Source organism: Rissa tridactyla, chromosome 4 (genome assembly GCF_028500815.1).
Source record: "Rissa tridactyla isolate bRisTri1 chromosome 4, bRisTri1.patW.cur.20221130, whole genome shotgun sequence".
Taxonomy (NCBI): domain Eukaryota; kingdom Metazoa; phylum Chordata; class Aves; order Charadriiformes; family Laridae; genus Rissa; species Rissa tridactyla.
The window spans coordinates 11,841,746-11,861,701 of NC_071469.1; the positions used below are offsets into that span (position 1 = coordinate 11,841,746).

The following is a 19,956-nucleotide window of genomic DNA, read 5'->3' on the forward strand; positions in this document are numbered from 1 at the left end:
TCAGGTGGTGTTCAAAGGTTATTGTTCCTTTGGTGTACTGGGGCTGTCTGCTGCTAATTGTGCCAGGTATGATGTAGGATGGAAGAGCTGACTTTTCAGGAAGACAAAGACACTTAATTTTTAGGAGTAAATGCTAAGATTTTGGTGGTCTAGGTCTGATTCAAGTAACAGTTCAGATATGTTGAACCTGAATAGTTCACATTAATGAACCATTCATGCCTCATGCTTGAAACATGAACTTATTTGTGCTTCATCTCAACGTGTTGAAGGATGTTCATAACCTGTGTTGAACTTCTTAATGACTGTCTGTGTCAAACACTGAGATCTCTTGATTTGTGGCTCCACGAAGGTGTGACAGAAGAAATATTTGCTGTCTTTCCCAGAGGAGGGAAAGTTTTAATTAATGGCATTTTAAAGTGCTTTTAGAGCTACAGATTCTGAAAATGTAAACTAGGAACTTTTATCTTTAACTGATGCAAGCATGCTGAAGCCAATGGTTATATGGAAGCCTATTGTGCATATAATCTAATCCTAAATCTTTTTCTGACCTTCTTTTGGAAGATGCAACTGATACAAGCCTACCCCAGGATGACGGGTTGAGATACGGGACTGCATTAAAAATGAAATTTACTGCCATGTTGTAACTCAACACTTCCATACTTTTGAACAATTCTAAGATGGAAGGGGGTGTGCTTGATTTGTTGTGCCAAAGACCATAGAACATATGTATCCCACTGAACAAAATGTAAGGAATGTGACTGCTGCATATCAAAAGAGTATGTGGATATGACTCAAATGTATACCATCTGGAATATTGTTATTTAGTGAGGAAAGAATCTGGTTGGAACTACATATGAGATTCTTAAAAAAATTTTTTTATGAGTACCAACCTTTCCTTTATTTTTTTTTTAAAAAGGATTATAAGTTTTTTCTGAACTTTATTCCTTGAAATATTCTTCTCAGCAGTTCTAAAATCAGGAGGGCTACCTGAAGGACTAAAGAATTATATATAAAAATTCCTGAATCATATACGGGGTGAGCTGTACTGGCTGTTGAAATAACTCATGACTCTAATCCATTGCTTCCTCTGGGGGCTTTCTTTTGGAGTACTTAGATGACTTTTGTAAGTGTCTCTCTTTTTTTTAAACAAAAGGAAGTCTTTTGGAAGTATTAATATGTTGCTTACTTTTGTTAGATTTTCTTGCAGCACAGACCAGCCTGATATTCCAGACCCAAACAAATAAAAACTTCCATCTCTTCTTATACTTCTTGTTGTCATACCAAGCTGGTCTGAAAGCTTTCTTGTTGTGGAGTCAGTTTTGTTTAAAAGTGGCACAAGGGCTTTTTTGTTTGTTTGGGGGTTGTTATTGTTGATCCAGTCAATGGATCAGAGAAGAGTTTACTCCTGGACATCATCAAATCCTTTAAAAAACAAAAACAAACTAACAAAAACACACAAAAAACTGAAGGTTTTTTCAGCTACCTAAAAAAGAGAATGAATTACTAACTTACTCTGGGTAAGTTAGTAACGTAAATGTAAATTGTTGGTTTGCTGAAGCTGTGGCTGCAGTACCTGATGAAAGAAGGTGTTTTCCAGAAAGTTGTTTCAACAGTCTCAAATTGTAGAATCCATGTTTCAGCTGAATTGCATGCTTCGATGTGAATTTGGCAAAAGAACATCAACAGAGGGTCTTGTGCATTTACTGTAACTATTGGCTGAAGGACAGCTGCCCAGAACTCATCTTTAAAAAGGCTGGGATAACATTGATTGGGAAACTGAAGAATTAAACCAACTGATTTCACCAGCATTATCCTTCAAGGGTGTCTGTCCTACCTAGCATTAAACCAGTAAAGAAGAATCATCCAGATTCTTTATAATTTCTGGTTGAGCGATAAACTGAGCCTTCAGAGGTCATCCATTTTTTTTCTAACCATCAATTCAGATTAAAAAGGACAATTCCTTTAATGTTCCGTTCTCTCTTTTTTTCAGTTTTCAGTCACTTCTGAGGTTCTACCCCTTCACTCAATAGTGGTTTCTATTACCTGACGTAATGCGCTTAAATGCCTCTGAAACAAAATGAAGCTCCAAGCCTCCAGAAAGCCTAAAAATATATAATGCTATTCCTATGAGATAGAGGGTAATTATTTCTTCTGAATTTTATCTTGATAAATAGTTCTCTTATGAGCAATTGAAGGAAGTAACTTTCCACCTATTTACTGAATTTTTTTTGAAACATCAGAAAACATATGGATAATGGTGATATGGTTGATGCTGGATTTAATTGAACTTGGGCTGCAAAACCTTCCTAGGAGTTTGCTCTCCAAGCCCATTATGCATAAGGAGAAACTCCATTCATGCATTAAAAACTGATGAAGACAGAAAGAACAAAGAATAGGAAGAAATCATTAGTTCCCAAAAAGAGGATGGTCATGAGTAAGTGGAGATTGCGGTCTGCGTTGTTTAGCATGTGTAGACATGTTCAGAAAAGCATGTAAATTGTGAGGATACCTTATTCACTATAGTAATTTCTAAAGCTAACTGCAAAAGGTTAGAGATGCCAAGTTGATGAAATAGCAAAATTTGAGGCATCCTACACCTAGAAAGACCAACAAAACTACATCTAGTTTATTACTGGGCTTTATATTTATATAACCGAGGAGGAGATCTTTGTGAGTAGTTTGCTGATATTAACTTCAGGCGTAGTGACAGTTGAGAAAGCTGACAGTGTTAGGAATTACAAAGGAGGGAGCTGAGAATAAGATGGTGTATGAAATGATGCATCAATCTGAGCTGCCATGTCATCCCATCTCAAAATGAAAAAAAAAAAAAAGGGTGAAAGCAGAAAAGGACAAAGTAATTGCAGTATGGAGTTCCTTTCATGTGAGAAGAGACTGCATATAAGAGACTCAGATTGGCCAAGAGCCATCTGAGAAGGAATATGATAGGCCTGTACAATCACACATGGAAAGATGAATGCAAAGTGATTGTTCCTGTTTCCTTAGAATATGAGAAAGTACAGGTTTCAAAAAGGGATTAATTTGTGAATTTGTAATTGCTTACATAGCTAGTGTAAGCAATTGCTTGGTTGCAACCTCTGACACAGAAAGGCTTTAAGTCATTAAATGTGTTGAAGCTTTGCCAGGCAAAAGGACTATTCTTGTCCCTAAATGTTCAGAGTTAGACAGTATTTGGAAATAGGATATTCAGCTACATCAGTTTTTGCTTGACGTAGTACAATGATCTGTATTATTATAGTTAAAGACAGAAAAAAACCCAGCACTGAGAACTGGGTGGAGAAAGACAAGATTTTTAGATATCACAAATGAATTTGTGTTTACCTATTTTTTTCCTTCTGAACATAAAAAGATTCAGAGATTGGGTGGGCCACAACCTCTGGAAATGTGTTTCAAATGAGGCTTAACACCCAAAACCGAATATACTTGAAGTTGCTTAGGGACAGGGTTGTCATTGGGGTGTTGGGGTAGGTGCATCACGGCTTTGAAAAGAACAGAACGTAATGCTTCTCTGAGTAACTGTAGACATGCCACTTGCAAAGGGCCATATGTTGCATATTTTACTCATACTGGTGAATTGCTGGTCACACGTGATTCACTTGAGATGGATTAACTGAGAGTTTTACGGCAAATAAATAGTGCAGTGTAATGCTGCCAGAAAAAAAATAAATCATGCCAGTGCGTAAAAGTAACTAATAAAACACCATAGCAGAGATCAATTAAAGTATAAAGTCATTTTAGATGTTTCGGATGGAAAAACGTTTTGGAAGGACAAATGGACTAGGTAAGCCTGGCAAACACTGAGAGTGGAAAGTGCCATCTGGAAACAAAAAATACAGACATAAATTTTATAGCATAAGTATAAGGGGGATAGCAAATGTCTTCTAAGGTATGAATCTGGTGATGAAGGAGAAGAAGTGTGGACCCATGTGCCCCTGTCTCTTGCAGGTTGCTTTTGTACGTGTTTCCATGAGATGTTTTAATGTTTCTGCCAGCTCTGTTCTGTTCCCTTTGCATGACGTGTTTCCTCATTGCTTTATGTGCAGTGAGAGCTCAATCCACAAGACAGGATCCAGTTCAGTTTTCAACTTGAAATAGCACCCACACACTCTGTCTCTTGTTTCTGTATCTTCTGTATTGTTTCATTTCTTCTTTTCAGTGCAAAGTAAATGATTTTGAAAGGATGCTTTGTGGATGTTAATTATCCACATGCCATTGAATGCCTGTGAGTTGGGCAGCATACTACCTTTCCGCCTTGGGAGACTGCAGTATCGCAATAGGAGACTGAGTTTTACTGTAGTGCATTTTTTACTGAGCAGTCTTTGCCAAGCACTGAAAAGTGAGGAGTCCTGCGTAACCTAAATGAACTGTTGATTCATAAAAATGTCACAAAGGGTGATGTGTAACACAGCTAGTGTAAACTTAAAAATGATTTTTAAATGAGGGATGGGAATAACAGAAAATGAAGAGAACAGATATGGACTCAAAGAAGGCAAGAGAGAGAGAGAGAGTAAGAGTTGTGGGGAAGAGAGAAAATGCCAGAGGAATAAAGATCATGATAATGTATCCCAGCATAACAAGGAAAAAGCAGTTTTTATTTTTCTATTGTCTTCTTCCACCCCACTTTTCATCCATTCAACTTTTTCCTGTTTTTCTTCTTTTTTTCTTTTCCTTTTTTTTTCTTTTTCAGTTCATGTTCATTATCTGGAACATCCATATAACAAACCCCTTCCTTCAAAACCCAGCTACAGAACATGCAAAGGTATCTGCGATACCTGCATATGTCTTTTTATGATTTAATAAAATTTTTAAGATTGGTTTAAATTTAGTGAGAGAGATGACTAGGGACAATAGATACCAAAGATCATCAGATCACTTCCGTGGGGACTGAACTCATAACCTTTACATTCAAAATACAACAAAGCTATCTCTTTTGGTGAGCTAAAAAAACCAGCTTCATAACTTGAACTGTTGGGAAGAGCTCATCTACAGAAGGGGTAATCTCTGCTCAAGAGACAGTTTTTGATTCATATGTACAGACCTGGACAGCAGAGCTTCAAAAAAAATTACCTACTCAGGGTGATTCAGACTTTTCTGCATGCATTTGGTCATCTCTCTCCACAATGTAAAATGCAGTGTTGCTTTTTGAGTGCCTCTGGAATTTTTTATCATCATCCAAAGAAAAGATGTGATCATTGTGGGTGAGAGGGAAGGAATAATAGAAGAAAATCTACTCAGACTAGATAATAATGAAGATTATATCTCCACAAACTAATAGGATTTCAGCTGAGAATCTCAATAGAATGCAATCAAAATAATGTTAAAACTTTAAGCTTTTCCATTGTTTTCTAATCAGGTGTAAGGAACACGTTCTTGTAAAATGGGATGTAAATACCATTGGTTCTGATGTTTTGCTACTGCCTTCTTCAAGGACCTTCTTACTAATAAAAATGTTTTAGCCCACATCAAAATGCAACAATAAAAATTTAGTTCTTAAACATATTTTTTTTTCTATCATTTTCCTTCCCTGAACGGTAATGACAGGTAAGAAATACTAATTGAATTACTTTCTTTACAGAACACTTTAATGCAAGATAAGTGGCAGCTGTATTTACTAGGTTATGCGGTTAATATTTCCTCAGCAATGGTTGAAATAGTGTCTTATTACAGTAGTGTACTTGGGGGCAATTCATATTGAAGCCTGTAATACATACAAATTTTAAGAAATTTTTTTTTCTATTATCTAGAGTGAAACAGAAGTGAAATAATTTGCATAGCGTGACATAGCAGATCGGTATCGGGACAAGGATAAAATCAGCCACCTAGTTTAATGACCTGCACAGTAGATTGTACTTCCTGAAGCTTAAACACCTGAAGTAGAACTTTCAAAAACACCATTGTGATTTAAGAGAACAAATTTCATAGACCTTGTGCTTCCCCGTAATTTAAATGTTAAAAAAGAAGAACCATTTAGAGTTTTTATCACCTAATTAGGGCTCCCCCCCCACTATACTGTGAGGCTGGCAGCATTTCTGTGCTCCTGTTGTTCCTTTTCCCGTTTTTGTTCCAATTAAATCATAAAAGTGGACTGCTTATGTATTTGAATAACACCTTGCACAAAGGGGGCTCCTTTGGATACAATAAATCAAAAAGACAAAACCAACCCATTTCTAAATGGCGTACACTTGAATGCCTACAAATTTGTATAAACTCATAAAAAAAAAAGACATCTAAAGAGGCCAGTCCAGAATATTATTACCAGCGACATAAAAGCAAGTGTATTTTTCATGTATTAAAGCCTCTGGAGGTTTTACTATATGAAGTCAAAGTTTTAACACTAGTTTAGTGAAATCAGGGCTCAGATGAGGAGACTGAGAATTACTGTTCTACTGATGAGGAGTGCAGCTTTGGTAGTAGAACGTAGTTATAAATGAAACTATATTTTAAACATGATCAGAAAACTGTTGAGAGCAAAGGGCTAATGAACTATTAATAGTCACTGTAATAAAAGGTTAATCAATTATGTGCTGTTATAAGTAACCCATTAGGCCCGTGAGACATATCAGCCATCTTTTTTTAAACCTTTATGTCACTATGGGTATGCTGAAGGTTATTAGTAACAAGTACTGTTCATATTTGTTTATAAAAGCAGTTAGTTGTTTGTTAATATTTTATAAACTTCCATGGAAAATATGACTTATTAATAGTTGTTACTCGTCCCTTATCTGGATTGTTTTCGGTTAAGTTTTGCTTTACATGGAGAAGTCCAAGGCTAAGTCCTGGTTTCTGTCTAAATTGCCAGGGCTGAAAAATTTGTATTTTGTGACTGCAGGCAGAGTTTACAAAGATTAAAGCGAGTCTAGATAAATTAAAGATTTCAGTGATACGTGTTTACTGTTGTCGGTTGCTACCAGACACAAAGCTGTAACACTGAAGTACAAAGATAGGAAATGGGGACATAAATGATGCTGCAGACGAATGTTCATTGCAGACCAAGCAGGATAATTGACTTATGCGATGGAGCTGTACTAGTATCTTCTGTCAATATTTTGTCTTTTATAAAGCTTGAAATTTTTCATCGACTGTTTTGTCTAGCAAACTTCCTGTATTACTAGAAATATTTTTTTTCTTAAGATGTAAATGTATACTCTTTTTCACATTAAAATACCTTGAGTTATATTTTCTGATTTCCAAACGAGTTCTGTTGGGCCGGCCTCCTTTAGTGTATCACTGGGGAAGTACTTATAAATTGGCCAAAATTTCAGTTAGTTTTCAGAGAGGCTTAGAAGACTGAGGAGGCAGTTTGTTTTTTGAGCTTCATTGGCAGAGTTTACTGCAGCTTCTCTTGGCGCTGTTTTTGTATGTGTTTGAGTATCCGTAGTTTTTACTGTTTCTATGGAGTACCAACTGATGGAAAGGAAGAAGTCATTCTGCCTTTTGGCAGGACAGTTGCCTGCCTTCTCTCTTGAATACTGGGTATTGCTTATAATTAGTTTAAAAATAACAACCCCAAGCCCTAAGACAAATCATCTATTTTTACTTCTATTAAGATATTGAAATGTACATTCAAGGTATTGCAGAGTTTGAATGCTCACACTTGTATGCTTCATAATAGCGTGTCCTGGTATCTGCTGTGCTTTCTGCACACAGACAGCACAATCCTAGAGTAGTGATCAGTTGTGGAGGGTGACTAATGAAGTAAGATAAATTTATTTTTACTGCATATGTAAAACTACAGTATGATCCACAGCATTTGTTACTTCTTGCTTTCACTGGATAATAAGCACTTAAAATAATTTTTAGTGTGTTAATTAACAGGTGCCTCATTGTTCCTACTACTGGTCATGCTAATGTTGCATTTCTGTCTTGAGACTATCAAAGAAAATCATAGAATCATAAAATAGTTAGAGTGGGAAGGGACCTTGAAGATCATCTTGTTCCAACCCCCCTGCCATGGGCAGGGACACCTCCCACTAGACCAGGTTGGTCAAAGCCCCATCCAGCCTGGCCTTGAACACTTCAAGGGTCGGGGCATCCACAGGGCAACCTGTTCCAGTGCCTCACCACCCTCACAGTAAAGAATTTCTTGCTAATATCTAATCTAAATCTACCCTCTTTCAGTTTACAACTGTTACTCCTTGTCCTATCACTACGTTCCCTGATAAAGAGTCCCTCTCCAAAATGATCTAATTTATCACAAAAGTCCCTATCTAGTGGGAATGGAAGAGATTAATCAATTGTGTACCTTCTCCCAAATCACTGTGAATTCATATCAAGAGGATTTTGCCTTCTTAATGTGCTTTCAAAAGTGCACGTGAAATATGAGGTGAGGAAAGCAGCATGAATACACTGAAGTAAATTGTGAGTTACTGATACTGTCCCTGATACTGAAGCTAATTCTGGACAGGGTATCGTCTGATACAGCGTGTTCCTGTGGGAGTCGGTGGATGGATACTGGGGCTTGCCAGTGCAGATGCAAGCAACAATTAGCTTTTAATAATGTAACCTCCCCGGGGATGAGGGGCACGCAAACAGGCTGAAAGACAAACCTATTGTAATAGTGGGTGGTCGCTGGGTATCTGGAGCTGTGGAACCGATAGCTCCGACGAGCCAAAGGCATGTCTCCGGTTTCAGCCCCCCCCCCCCCCCTCCCCCGGCAAATGGATGACCTTCTGTGCGAGCATGTAGCTTAATGATACCGGCTGCGCTCTCCAGCCAAGCAGCGGAGCGTGCACCTCGCAGCAAAGGGGGAACCGGCTGCTGCTGCTGCTTCTTCCCATGGAGACTGGAAATTCCATGCAGCCGGCTACAGAAATAGCAGGGCGGCCGCCGTCCCCGCCCTCCCGCCCCGGCCTGCAGCACGGCGGAGGGGCCCCAGCGCCGTGTGTGTGTGAGAGCGAGTGTGCGAGGAGCAGGTGGGCCCCGCGGTAACCCCGCCCCGCGCGGGTCCCCGCCGGCCATACGGCGATGGCAGCAACCTCCCTGCCAGAGCAGGCTCTTTATTGGAGGAGGGGCTGTCAATCCGCGGCCGAGCAAGCCCCACTCTCCGGCAAGCTGCTCCCGAGGTCTGATTCTGGAGCGGTGGCCGGTTGCGATGGGAAGCGGCGTCGGAGGGAACAAAGTTTGCAACACTTGGGCACTTGGCTGCTGGTGTCCGTGATGCCCCTGGCAGGAGCTGGCGCTTAAGAGCAGGGGGCGGCCGGGCGGCTGGCACGCCTTGCTGGTCTCCTGTCGGCACTGCTATCGCAAAGTTTGAGCTATTTTAATGTACTAAAATCCAGGATTCTAATTATCAGCCCTCCCCGCCCCCACCTCTCCTTCTAGGTAGGCGGCAAGTATTTTTATTCTGTGGATTAGAGAACTTTTTGCATGGAAAATTACTGACTTCTGAGTGGTCTCCGTTTCGGGGAAAGGGGGGAAAGGATTTATTTTCATCGCAGTTTATTTTTGTTTTCTGGATCACAGGATTTTTGGAGCTATATGGAGGGATCTCAGGATGGTGTGCACCAGGAAAACCAAAACTTTAGTGTCCACTTGCGTGATTTTGAGTGGAATGACTAACATCGTCTGCCTGCTGTACGTGGGCTGGGTCACCAACTACATTGCCAGTGTTTATGTGAAAGTGCAGGAGCCGATCTCAGAAAAAAAGTTAGAGGAAGACAAAGGGGACACTTTAAGGATTATAGAAAGGCTGGACCATTTGGAAAATGTCATCAAGCAGCACATCCAAGGTACCACCTTACCCCCCGCGTGCTTTCCCTCCCCACCCCACCCCGCCGCTTGCCGTGTGCAGTCTCCATCCCCTCCCGCCGCGTTTGTTGTCTGTGCCTGTGACATTTCTGTCGCGACCGGGGAGAGCCATTCCTCAGCCCGGAAGAGCCCGGGGGCTGCGCGGAGGCTGCGGTGCGTGTGGGAGTCCCCGCCGGTCCCCTCCCGGTGCTTGGCGAGCGGGGCGGCGGAGGCGGGCTGCGGGGGGGACCTGCCCCGCTCCCCTCCCGCCCTCCCTCCGCAGGGGGAGGCGAGCCGGGGCCGTCGGCTGCGGGGTGGGGCCGGGGGCGGCCGGGCGGCGGAGGGCTGCGGGGCGGCTGGGCCCGGGTGCTGGGCAGCGGCGGCAGCCCCGGCGGGCTGGGCTCGGCCTGGTGCTGTAATAAACGTGACCTGAGCTCCGTGCCTGTCTGTGTCTCGATAAAGTAGGGGGTCTGCGGGGAGGGCTCGGCGCGAAGGACAGGGGAACCGCTTCCCATCTTGCTGTTAGCATCGTTGTTTCATATTTGTTATTTTTCTTTTCCAAAATGGGCTGCTGCGAGGGGAATTTTTGTTCTCCTCCCCTTGTAAACCTGACTCTGCTAATGCACGATGAGAGTCTGTGTGTGTCCGGGTGTGCTCAGGGTTTTCCCTTAGTGCTGCTGTAGTGCTGGGAGCCACTTGAGATTATAACTGGGGCAATCTCTCATTTGTGTAATGCCTTTTTAATTTGATCTCCTTTCAATGGGAGCTCTGGGAGAAGAGTTGAAGTGGGCAAGCAGTGGGGGAGAATATGATTATTTCCTGGGAGTTTGGGATTTTACATGACTTTGCTTTGCTGGGTGATCTTTACTGTCTTGCTTTGTATTTTCATCATCTGCGTGGCATTGTAGTCATTCCCTCAGTCTGCTAAGTGGGTTGGATAGTAAGGAGGCTGAGGGTGGGGGTAGGTGAGAGCTCTTCCAAAATCTGGAGGGACTGCCTTTCTCTGCTTCTGCATAACCTCTACTGAATGTTCAGATCCCAATTCTAGTCTCTCCTAAATCTGAAAAGGGAGAGCAAACCATATGGTAAAGAATACCTATCACCAGTGCACAAAATCTTGCTTGCTTCCAGGCAGCTTTGGTCAACTGTTCTGGGAATATGAAGAAAGGTGGAGCAGGCATGGTGGCTGATTCTGTATGAACTGGGCTTCCCCTGCTTATCAATACTCCTAAATTTGCAGTACTATTAAAGCACAGCTACTTTGCTGTGACTTGTATTAATTTTTTTAAAAATATGAAACACCACCATTCAGTTTGTATATGCCTTCATTTCTCAGATAGTCTTGTCATCTTGGGTAAATTAGTAAAATACAACTTTTTTTCTGGAGGATGAGGTATAGCAGCTTCTCCAAGTTTTAAGTTCTCTCAAGCAGTCCTTAAGTTTTTTCTTGATTCCTGAAATGGATTTTAGAAAGGAAGTATATTCTTGTCTGTGTGCCAGTGGAGTGCACTGTGGAAGCATGTATGAAGCAGGGATTTTTCAAAAGGCACTCTTAAGAGTTAGATACATGAAGTTAATTGAATTTCCTTATGAGGTTGGAGCCTAATTCCTTCAGGTTTGTTTCTGTGAAGCTCTGATACTCTTATTTCTTTTCAAGGAAAATAACAATGTCCATATTGTCACGTTCCTTTGGTTAGTGGCTCTTCTCAGAGTAGTAAAGAAAGATACACTTAAATTGGGGCAGAGTATAGCACGGATTAGAGCATAAACTTTTGTTGTGACTTTTTGTGACTGTGCATAAACCAAACAAGAAAATACTTTCCTTAAATAACATCTGTACAAAAGTTGAAGAGAGTCTTCTAGAAATAATTGAACAGTTTGATAATAAATACTAAAATATATTTAAGGGAAAATAAATAAAGTTTACAAAGTTCTCATACTGTATTGAAACTACTTAATCTTAAATAAATAAATATGACAGATCATTATCCCTAGGTGGATTTTCTGTGCATTTACTTGCCAAATTGTAATAACTGGAGTTCACATGGAATTCCTATATCAGAGATTGCAGAGTAAGATGTTATTTTCATCGTATTTTGCTTAACACTGTGGGATGCTGTGAATTCTGGGTCATAGTGCAAAACTCACTGTAGTCATTGGAAGGAATATCCCAAGCTTGACTGGGTTTGGGATGAGCTTGGACATCAGCTTTAAGAAACGTTTGAGATTCATTGCCATAAATTGGGTAAACCAGCTGCCGTAATGGTTCTGGATGAGTTTATAAGGGTTATCTGTACGGGTTAGCTATTGAACTTTTCCTTGGACCACTTCTTTCTTATGTTGGAGAGAGGCGTCAATAGCTCAGATGTTCTGCAGTGCTGAACAGGCATGAAATTAGCACGGGTAATAGAATTGCATTCCATAAGATATCCTGCAAATACCAGAGAGCTTTAATGGCTGCATTTTACACATGGGGTTACGCTAATATTTCATTTTAATTTATTTTCTGATTGAATTGTTTAATTAGATGCCATCTGGGAATTTCTTTAGCATATAAATTGCAGTCTTGTAATATTTTACCAAGTGTCCTGGAAATGAGAAGGAACAAGAGATGCTTTCATATAAAACACTTTTTAAAGTATGTATTTTTAAAAAGACATTTTCATGGCAAGAAAAGTATCAGACTGAAAAGAGATTTCCAGGTAAGAGAAGTTCAGAGAGAATGAAAGGGTGCATGCGTTGCGTTCGGAAAGGACAGTATTGTAAAGGGAAATAAGGGTACTGGTATTGGCCAAGAATGCACAAGTATGTACCTGCCATATTGCACATCTTACACCATTGTGTATCCACACTTCTGCAAATGTTGAAGGATAATAATTTCTCTGCACACATTTTCTGGGTGCTGGAAATACTTCTCTGCTTCCTTCTTTCCTCATTATGTGTTAATTTATGTCGTGTAGCTTATGGGCGTGCTGTGCAAGAGTCATTCATCTGTATCCTGACTTCTGTGGTAGGCGGTCTGGGGCAGGACTGGCAGCACTGAAGTGTACCCGGGCAATAGGGACCACAGAGGTATTTTGTGGAGTGGAAGCATGATGCAGGAACTTGAGCTTAAGCCTGGGAATCATGAATTCTTGGCTTGTGGCCTGCCACAGTTTACGAGATGGTTTTGGTCAAATCACTTTACCTTTTTACAATGATGATGACCTGCATGCTTTTCTCTGTCAGTGTGTTAATTACATCTGAATGCTACCCGGATTCTCCCCTCCCTTTCCCCCCTCCAGTCTTTAGTAGGAGCCATTCCTTTTATGCTAGCAGGCAATCCACTGAGTGAAACTTCCAGCTTCCACTTCCTTTTGAGTTTGCAAACAAGATGGTGTATTTTTTTAGGTTAATTGTGCGTATGTGTGTTTTTATGTGTGTGAAAGAAATCGAGGAAAAGACCAGATGGATAGTTTTATGCAAAATGCAGTCCATTTTTATGTCTAACAAAGGTGTGTGGCACGTGTATAATCTCATACTATTGAGATTTATTATCAGAAAAATATTTATTATACTTTAAAGGGCTAAGGTTAACGAATAGTTTGTTAAGTGAAATATCTGTGGTTCCAACCTAGGGTTTGAAATCAGTTTTTCTCAATTTTATTTGAAAACAGTATGCTCTGTTGAGTTCACAGGGAACACACTGGTTCAGAAAACCCCAAACACTCTCATTTTATTAAAATCAATACAAGAGTGCTTCAAGACAGATCACAGCACATCGTTCATCTTAATAATGCATCATGCGTTGGCTCTGTAACTAAAAAACTGCCCTACGTTTCATGTGCAGTTGGAAGATCATGTGAGCAGGCAGACTGCTCTTAATCAGCTGCTTAGTTTGTAACAATGACAGGAGGAAAAACATTAGCAAGAAAGGAGCAATTTATTGTGTTCTGCAGCCTAGCTTTAGGACATCATAGGTGATGAGCTGAATCTTTTTCTTGAAAAGCTGTGCTGTGGTTAAGCCGATATCACTTCAAACACCTCATGCATGCCATCCTGTTTGTCTTATTATGCAATGTTATTTTAATATTTTTCAGCCTTCCTAGTTTTAATCAAATGATGTTTGCATTCAAGCATTATTTTAAAAGATTATGGACTGTGAAGTCTATGAAATGAACTTGCTTCCTCGCCCCCCCTGCCTCCCCCCCTGCCTTGGGACCTAAACAGAACTAATAAATTACATAGAGTAGATCAGTTAATACACAGAGTAGATCTAAGTTAAAGTTGTAAACAGACAGTTCATTTCTGGACCGCTTGAATTCTTAGTTAAGATCAATGGATGGTGCTAAGACGTCTGTGTCGTACTAGGACTTTGGTCCCTCATCTTCTCAAGCTGCTGCATCTGTTGTCATAAATGGAATGTCAAGCACTGTGTGGACTTATTTGGGAAAGTTTGTGAGAGAGGAGTTGTATGTGTTACCTCTCAACCTGCTGCTTAGAATGATTTGCTCTGTGGATTTACTTCAGCTAATGTTAGCTATCCCGTAGTTGGATATCTAATCACTCTCTGTGGTCAGTTGCGGGAGGGAGAGGTCTCCAGTGTGGGATTCATTCCCTGTGTCCTGGACAGGTGTTAGGGTGGAATGATTTGCTTTCAGAAATTGCATATTTTGAGTTCGGGAACTAGGTCAACCCAGATTGTTAATTTTAGCCATCTAAGAGTTTGGATAAGTAAACCCCATATTTGATATCTACCCTTTATTTATTTCTTGATCTCAAACATGAAGAAAAACGCGGTATATAAACCTCTGGTTTGTAATAGCTGTTCTTTGCAGCCTGGCTAGCTAGCCAGATTCCATAAAGTCAAGCTCACTAGGATTCGCGTGGGCGTTCCACCATGTCTCTTACTCTTGTGTTGCTTTCCTTTTGGGAATAATTTATTGTTAAATCCCCCCAGTTTGTTTCCCTCAACTCAAAAGCAATTAGGCATGTTTATCACTCACTGCAGTGTATTTATTCTGCTGAGAAACAAATCAGCAGTAGACAGTAGCCCTGGGAACAAAGCTCTTGCTCTGCTACAGAGCACAGTCTCTATACAAGCAAAGAGACCCAGTGTCCCAATGTAACTAACTGCAAGAGGAGGAACTACTTGGATATGTAAGACATGCAGGAATAATCCCATTATTTTTTCTCTTTAGGCTGTGACTTCTCAAGTCATTCTCGATTGCTGCATGTCAGTGTGGATTAATTTGAATTTGACTTTCATGTTCTTCCACGCTTAGGAATGGGTGCACTAAAGAAAACCTTACTATAGTGATTTGAGTGAGAAGACACTGAGCCTTATATTGCTGTAAATTTTCAAACATTGCTGGAGGTTAGGGTATTTCAAGAACCATCTACTGTAGACTTAATGATATTGGCTGTGTTGAATACGACTTGGTAATTTATTGTTACTGTTACTAAAGTTAACATTTTTGTACTTTTGATATCTTTTTTTCTTTTCTAATTATATTCTTTTGTGATGGTTCCTCCACTAAGGATTTTTTTTTCCATGGTTAGGATGCAGTAGCCAAAACTGAGAAGTGGGAGTCTGATCTTATTAAGGTAACTGTATTTTATTCCTGGACATCGAATGGTTCCTTTCATGATTAAAGTCATTTTTTCAGAATGAATTATTTTTTTTTTCTTTCCTGATTGTCAGCTAGATTGCTCTATTAATTCTTCAGGTTCATACAGTGTGAATAGCGTGCCAGTTGCCTTTTTTTTTTTGAAATTGTCTCTTTTGAGCCAGAAACAAGAAAAGTTTTATTTGGCTACCAAGTGAGAGTGAATGGTAGCTTTATAGTTGTGAAGAGAATTGACCTGGATTCTGTTTTCTTCAATCTAGACAATTTCTGTAGTTCACATGAAAGTCTTCAAAAGGTTAGAAAATGAATCAGGAGCAGAGGCTGGAAACTGTGACTTCTATGCCCTCCACAAGCTCTTTTATTGCTAAGCTGGAGAATTTTGCCTTTTCTCTCTGAAAAAGTTCATTTTTGTTGACGTTTGTTATCTCTGCATAATGGCACAGCTTCAGTGGAAAGAGCGGATTGCGTGCTACAATCTTTGAGCAGATGATTTATGGGCTGTGCAGAGATGGAGATAGCTATTCTGCTTAAGGTTCTGGACTCAGCTCAGTGCTTCATTTATGCTGGCTAGGTGTCACTTTGGAAAATGTTGCTCAGGTTGACACAAGCAGCCTGCAGCTGTGCAGAGATTCAAACTTAGGTCTTTTGACTTTCTGCTAGACTGTTGTGCCCATGTACTAATGAGTGATTTTATCTACGTGACTGAAATATAGATAAATACATATGAAAAGACACATAAAGCAAGACATACACATAGCTGCTGGGAATTGTGTATTATGTGTGAGATCAGGTTGGTCTCCGCGTCATGCTCTCTCAGGGCAACATCTACCTTAACAGTCCAACGTAAAAGCCATTCTTCCACTTGGGCATATTGTGGTCTGGGGTTGATTGTGATCTGACAATTAACTGTTGTGCATACAAGGGGAGGCAAAGAGAGCTGTGTGACTTTGCTCAGGGCCTAAAACTCAAAAGAGCCTTTGCTCAGAGGAACCTGGTGCTGAGGTCGCCATATGATGTGATGTTTCTGTTCTTGTTTACTGAGTCAAAAAAAGATGGCCACATCTGTACGCAAGGTGCACCCTGTATTTCTGAAACAAACATGACAGTATTACTGTACGTTGAGTTCAAGACTGTGTTTTGAGAGATGACTCCTACATGCTAATGATACTTACTCTCTGTGTTAAAGGAACAGGACAGAACTCTAGAATCACATCCCGGTGTATTGTTTGTTTGTGGCTGATGGAGTTTTATTTTTTTCTCTTGTATGAGCTGAGTGCTTATGAAATAGTCCTCTGCCTCCAGTAGTACTGGATCTGGACCTGCAAGTGCATGTCTGCAAAATATGAGGCTTTCCATTATATTATAAAAACAGAGACTACAAGCAGTTGTTTATCACTGAGCCTGGCATGGGCTATGTGGTTTCTCCATCATCTCTAGGGCCAAAAGGTTGAAGTTGTTGCCTGCCTCTATCTAATGTTGCTCCCTTACCTGTGACAAGCCACAGAAGCAGTTTAATTTAATTCTGTGTTCAACAGAAAGGTTGTCATCAACGTTATACTATGAAAGCATGCATAAGCTGCGGTATGATGCGATAAGCTAATATTATCCATCTGAATGTTAGAGACGTGATAGGTAAAGAAAATCCATGGTGATTAAAAAAAGTGAATAAGTGAATATTGGGCTCAGATCTTGAGACAGCGGAGGCAGTTGTGAAGATGGCTTAGCTGCCTTCCTGAGGATAATGTGGGATCCTTGGTTGCCATTAGAACAGCCCAGGAACTTGATCATCAGCTTTTAACGTTTGGAGTGTGGCAAGGGACATAACAGGGACGTGAATCATCTTTAGCTGGTTAACAGCTGTCCTCATGTATTGCAACCATAAGAGTTATGCTGTTAGCTATGTTTGGACCAGAGATTGGGGACTGGACTTAGTGCAGCATGCTGTGGTGTCTTGGGATTGCTCCTGATTCCAGAGCAAATACTGCGTGACTGGTGATAATAAGTGAAGTAATTTACTGGTGCACAACTAGCAAAACTACTTCTTTAATGAAATTAAATTTCTGTCTAATGCAAAAGTGAAAACTGACTTCATATCTTGTCATGCCACCTCTGAGGTGAGTTCTTTTTCAATTGACTGCTATATTATTTTCCTTTTTAATTTCCCATATTTTTTATTTTTAAAAATGTCTTCTAGTCTTCCTTGTTTTGTTCACCATGGTCAGAGTCCGATATAATTTCCACCATCTGGGGAGTAATCTATCTGTGCTGTCCTTGGCCTTCCAGTGCTACCTCTGTAGCCTCTTTAGAAATTTCTGGGGTCCTTTATTGTAGGGGCTTGAGAAATAGCTCAGGAACAGGCTGTTTGGTGGGACCGTGTGGGCAGATACACCGAGTAGACACTGAAATTGCCAGGTACCTGAAACCTAACGCTCTGTCTTCATGCTGCTGTTACCATTAAATGTATTCTGACTACAGTTGAGCAGCGCAAATGTGTTCTCCATGTTTCCGTTGTTTCCATTTTCTTCATAAATTTTCCCTGCTCAACTGTGTTTTGTAACCAAGGTGCTATTTTTAAGTTGATATCCTGAGCTTCCTGAGGCAAAGAGAGAGATCTTTAGGAGCCAAAACTATGATTATAATTATTATAGCTCTCCCAACATCTCCTCTACTTGGCTTTGAAAATGAACAAATAAGAATATTCTTATTTCTTTTTTTTTAATATGGAGATGGAAGGTCCAAGTTGCTAGCTTGAAACTCTGCCTTTAAAATGCCAGAATGTGTCTTCTCTAGTTCATAATGGATTCTTACTATATTCTCTACTTAAGTATATGAAATTTTTTCTTTATGATTTCTATGACAATAACACTACGGCAGCTAGCTGAAATCCCAGTTGTCTTGTGATCAGTGCTGTACGAACGTGTAGTGGAACCCTTGACTCGGAGATCTTTGTCTCCATGGATAAGATCTGAAGGAGCTGGGCAGAGGAGAGGAATATAGAGAATTGATATGGCCAAATTTATACAAACTGTTGCTGGCAGGTTTGACTCACTGCCAGAGCTGCTCAGATGAATCAGGCAGGAGGTCTTCTCTTCTCCCATTAGTAACAGCCCAGAGAGAGTGTGTGAATCCTGCAGTAGGCAAATGTCGCAGTGTCACGTAGTAGCCACATCAGTTCTCCTGCTGTAAATCTTGGCCTCACTGATATGAATTCGAGGCTGACATGAGTTCTGAAGTATGAGATTAGATACCCCTCCCAACATGCATGTTATAATTAGCACATCTTAAATACCACATAATTGCCTAATTCTCTACTTATAGCTTGAAAAATCATGATCTCAGTGACTTTGTGTCAGTAATGTTGGTGGGGGTGTGGAGATCCTATTGTAGTTTTGGTTTTGCCATTTCCTAGTTCCTAAATTAACCGCCTTATTTTAAATGTGAATGTTTGAATTTTCCTTTTATTAGAGCTGTCACAGGTGATCTCTGAGAAAAGAGGATTTCTATAAGCAGCTTTCTGAAGAATGTAAGAAAAAGAGATAGTATTTCTGGTTTTTTTCTTCATAGATAAATGGTTATTCTAGTCTTCATTTTAGGGAGATGTTATAGATTTTTAGACTGTGTTACTTACCCATATGTAATCTGGATCTAGCTAGAGATCTATTTCATGAATCATCCAACTAATACAGTGAATTACCTGTCCCTGCTTTCATCGTGGATTCAAATTCCTTTGAAGCTTTTCTCTCTGCATCAAGTTGTGACTTGCCAAAGGCTTTGCAAGAAGGTTTAGCATGCCGTAGGTAAAAGAAAAACTGTCAGATAAACTTTTCCAGCACAGCAGATTCAGTGAGTCTGTACCCATCCATTACAGGATTATCATTGCAATAAAGTTATGGTTAGAGAAAACACCTTTTCGGATTTCTATGTGCACAGAATAAATAAAGCTTGCAGAAGAGAGTACAGCGTAGTTTTTAAAATAACTTTGTTCTATTTGTTTGTTTTTCTCTGAGGTATTTATAACCTTACCAGCTGTATATTGCATGATCACAGGAGGCCAGCATTTCCCTCCTCTACTTGTGCTAACAGGAATATTTTAAGTTGCTCAAGTGAAGGGTGGGGGAGTAGCATGTTGTAATTTCTATGGTATTTCTGATTAGAAGATGTGTTTACTTCAGAGGATGAGGAAGGGCAGGGAAGAGAGAAGTATAGAAAAAACTAAGGGCTGCATGAGAGTACTGAATGTTTTTTCCCTTTTTAGTTAACATGAAACTACAGTTATTGAGTGGAAACTGTGGAGTTTCCACTGGTGTTATTGAAACTGGCGAAACTAGTGCTATTGAGTTACCATGGAGTGGAAAGAAGCAGTGCATCATTTCTGATTCTATTTTGAAAGCCTTTTACTTTCTTGTTGCTCTGAAAACCAGTTTCGCATCTAGTAGGTTGTTACAAATATTTGCTTCTGTTAATTAAAACCAAATGTAGCATTAAAAAATGCAAGACTTAAATCTGTTTTATAGAGAGCTTTTAAAACATGTAGTATCTTTAATGAAGCAAGAAATATTTGGCTTGCATACAGTCAGAATATCATAAACGAGATGCTGGTCTT

General features: G+C 40.0%; 1 protein-coding gene across 9 annotated transcripts in view; it reads left to right on the forward strand.

Annotated features, from left to right (window-relative positions):
• Nucleotides 1-19,956, forward strand: part of GALNT18 (polypeptide N-acetylgalactosaminyltransferase 18) — a 342,505-nt gene that overhangs the window by 85,661 nt on the left and 236,888 nt on the right. For 6 of the 9 annotated variants that reach the window (XR_008466254.1, XM_054200439.1, XM_054200444.1 and 3 more), the window contains exons 1-2: nucleotides 9,047-9,339; nucleotides 9,481-9,746. The exons of 1 other annotated variant lie outside the window; for it this stretch is intronic. Coding sequence is in view for 7 of the 8 variants with exons in the window: in XM_054200439.1 (XP_054056414.1) it covers nucleotides 9,512-9,746 (235 nt within the window). In the remaining variant the exon portion in view is untranslated. Of the gene's footprint in view, nucleotides 1-9,044; nucleotides 9,340-9,480; nucleotides 9,747-19,956 lie in introns of those variants that run through there. 2 more of the 9 variants (XM_054200438.1, XM_054200437.1) reach the window with 2 other exon arrangements.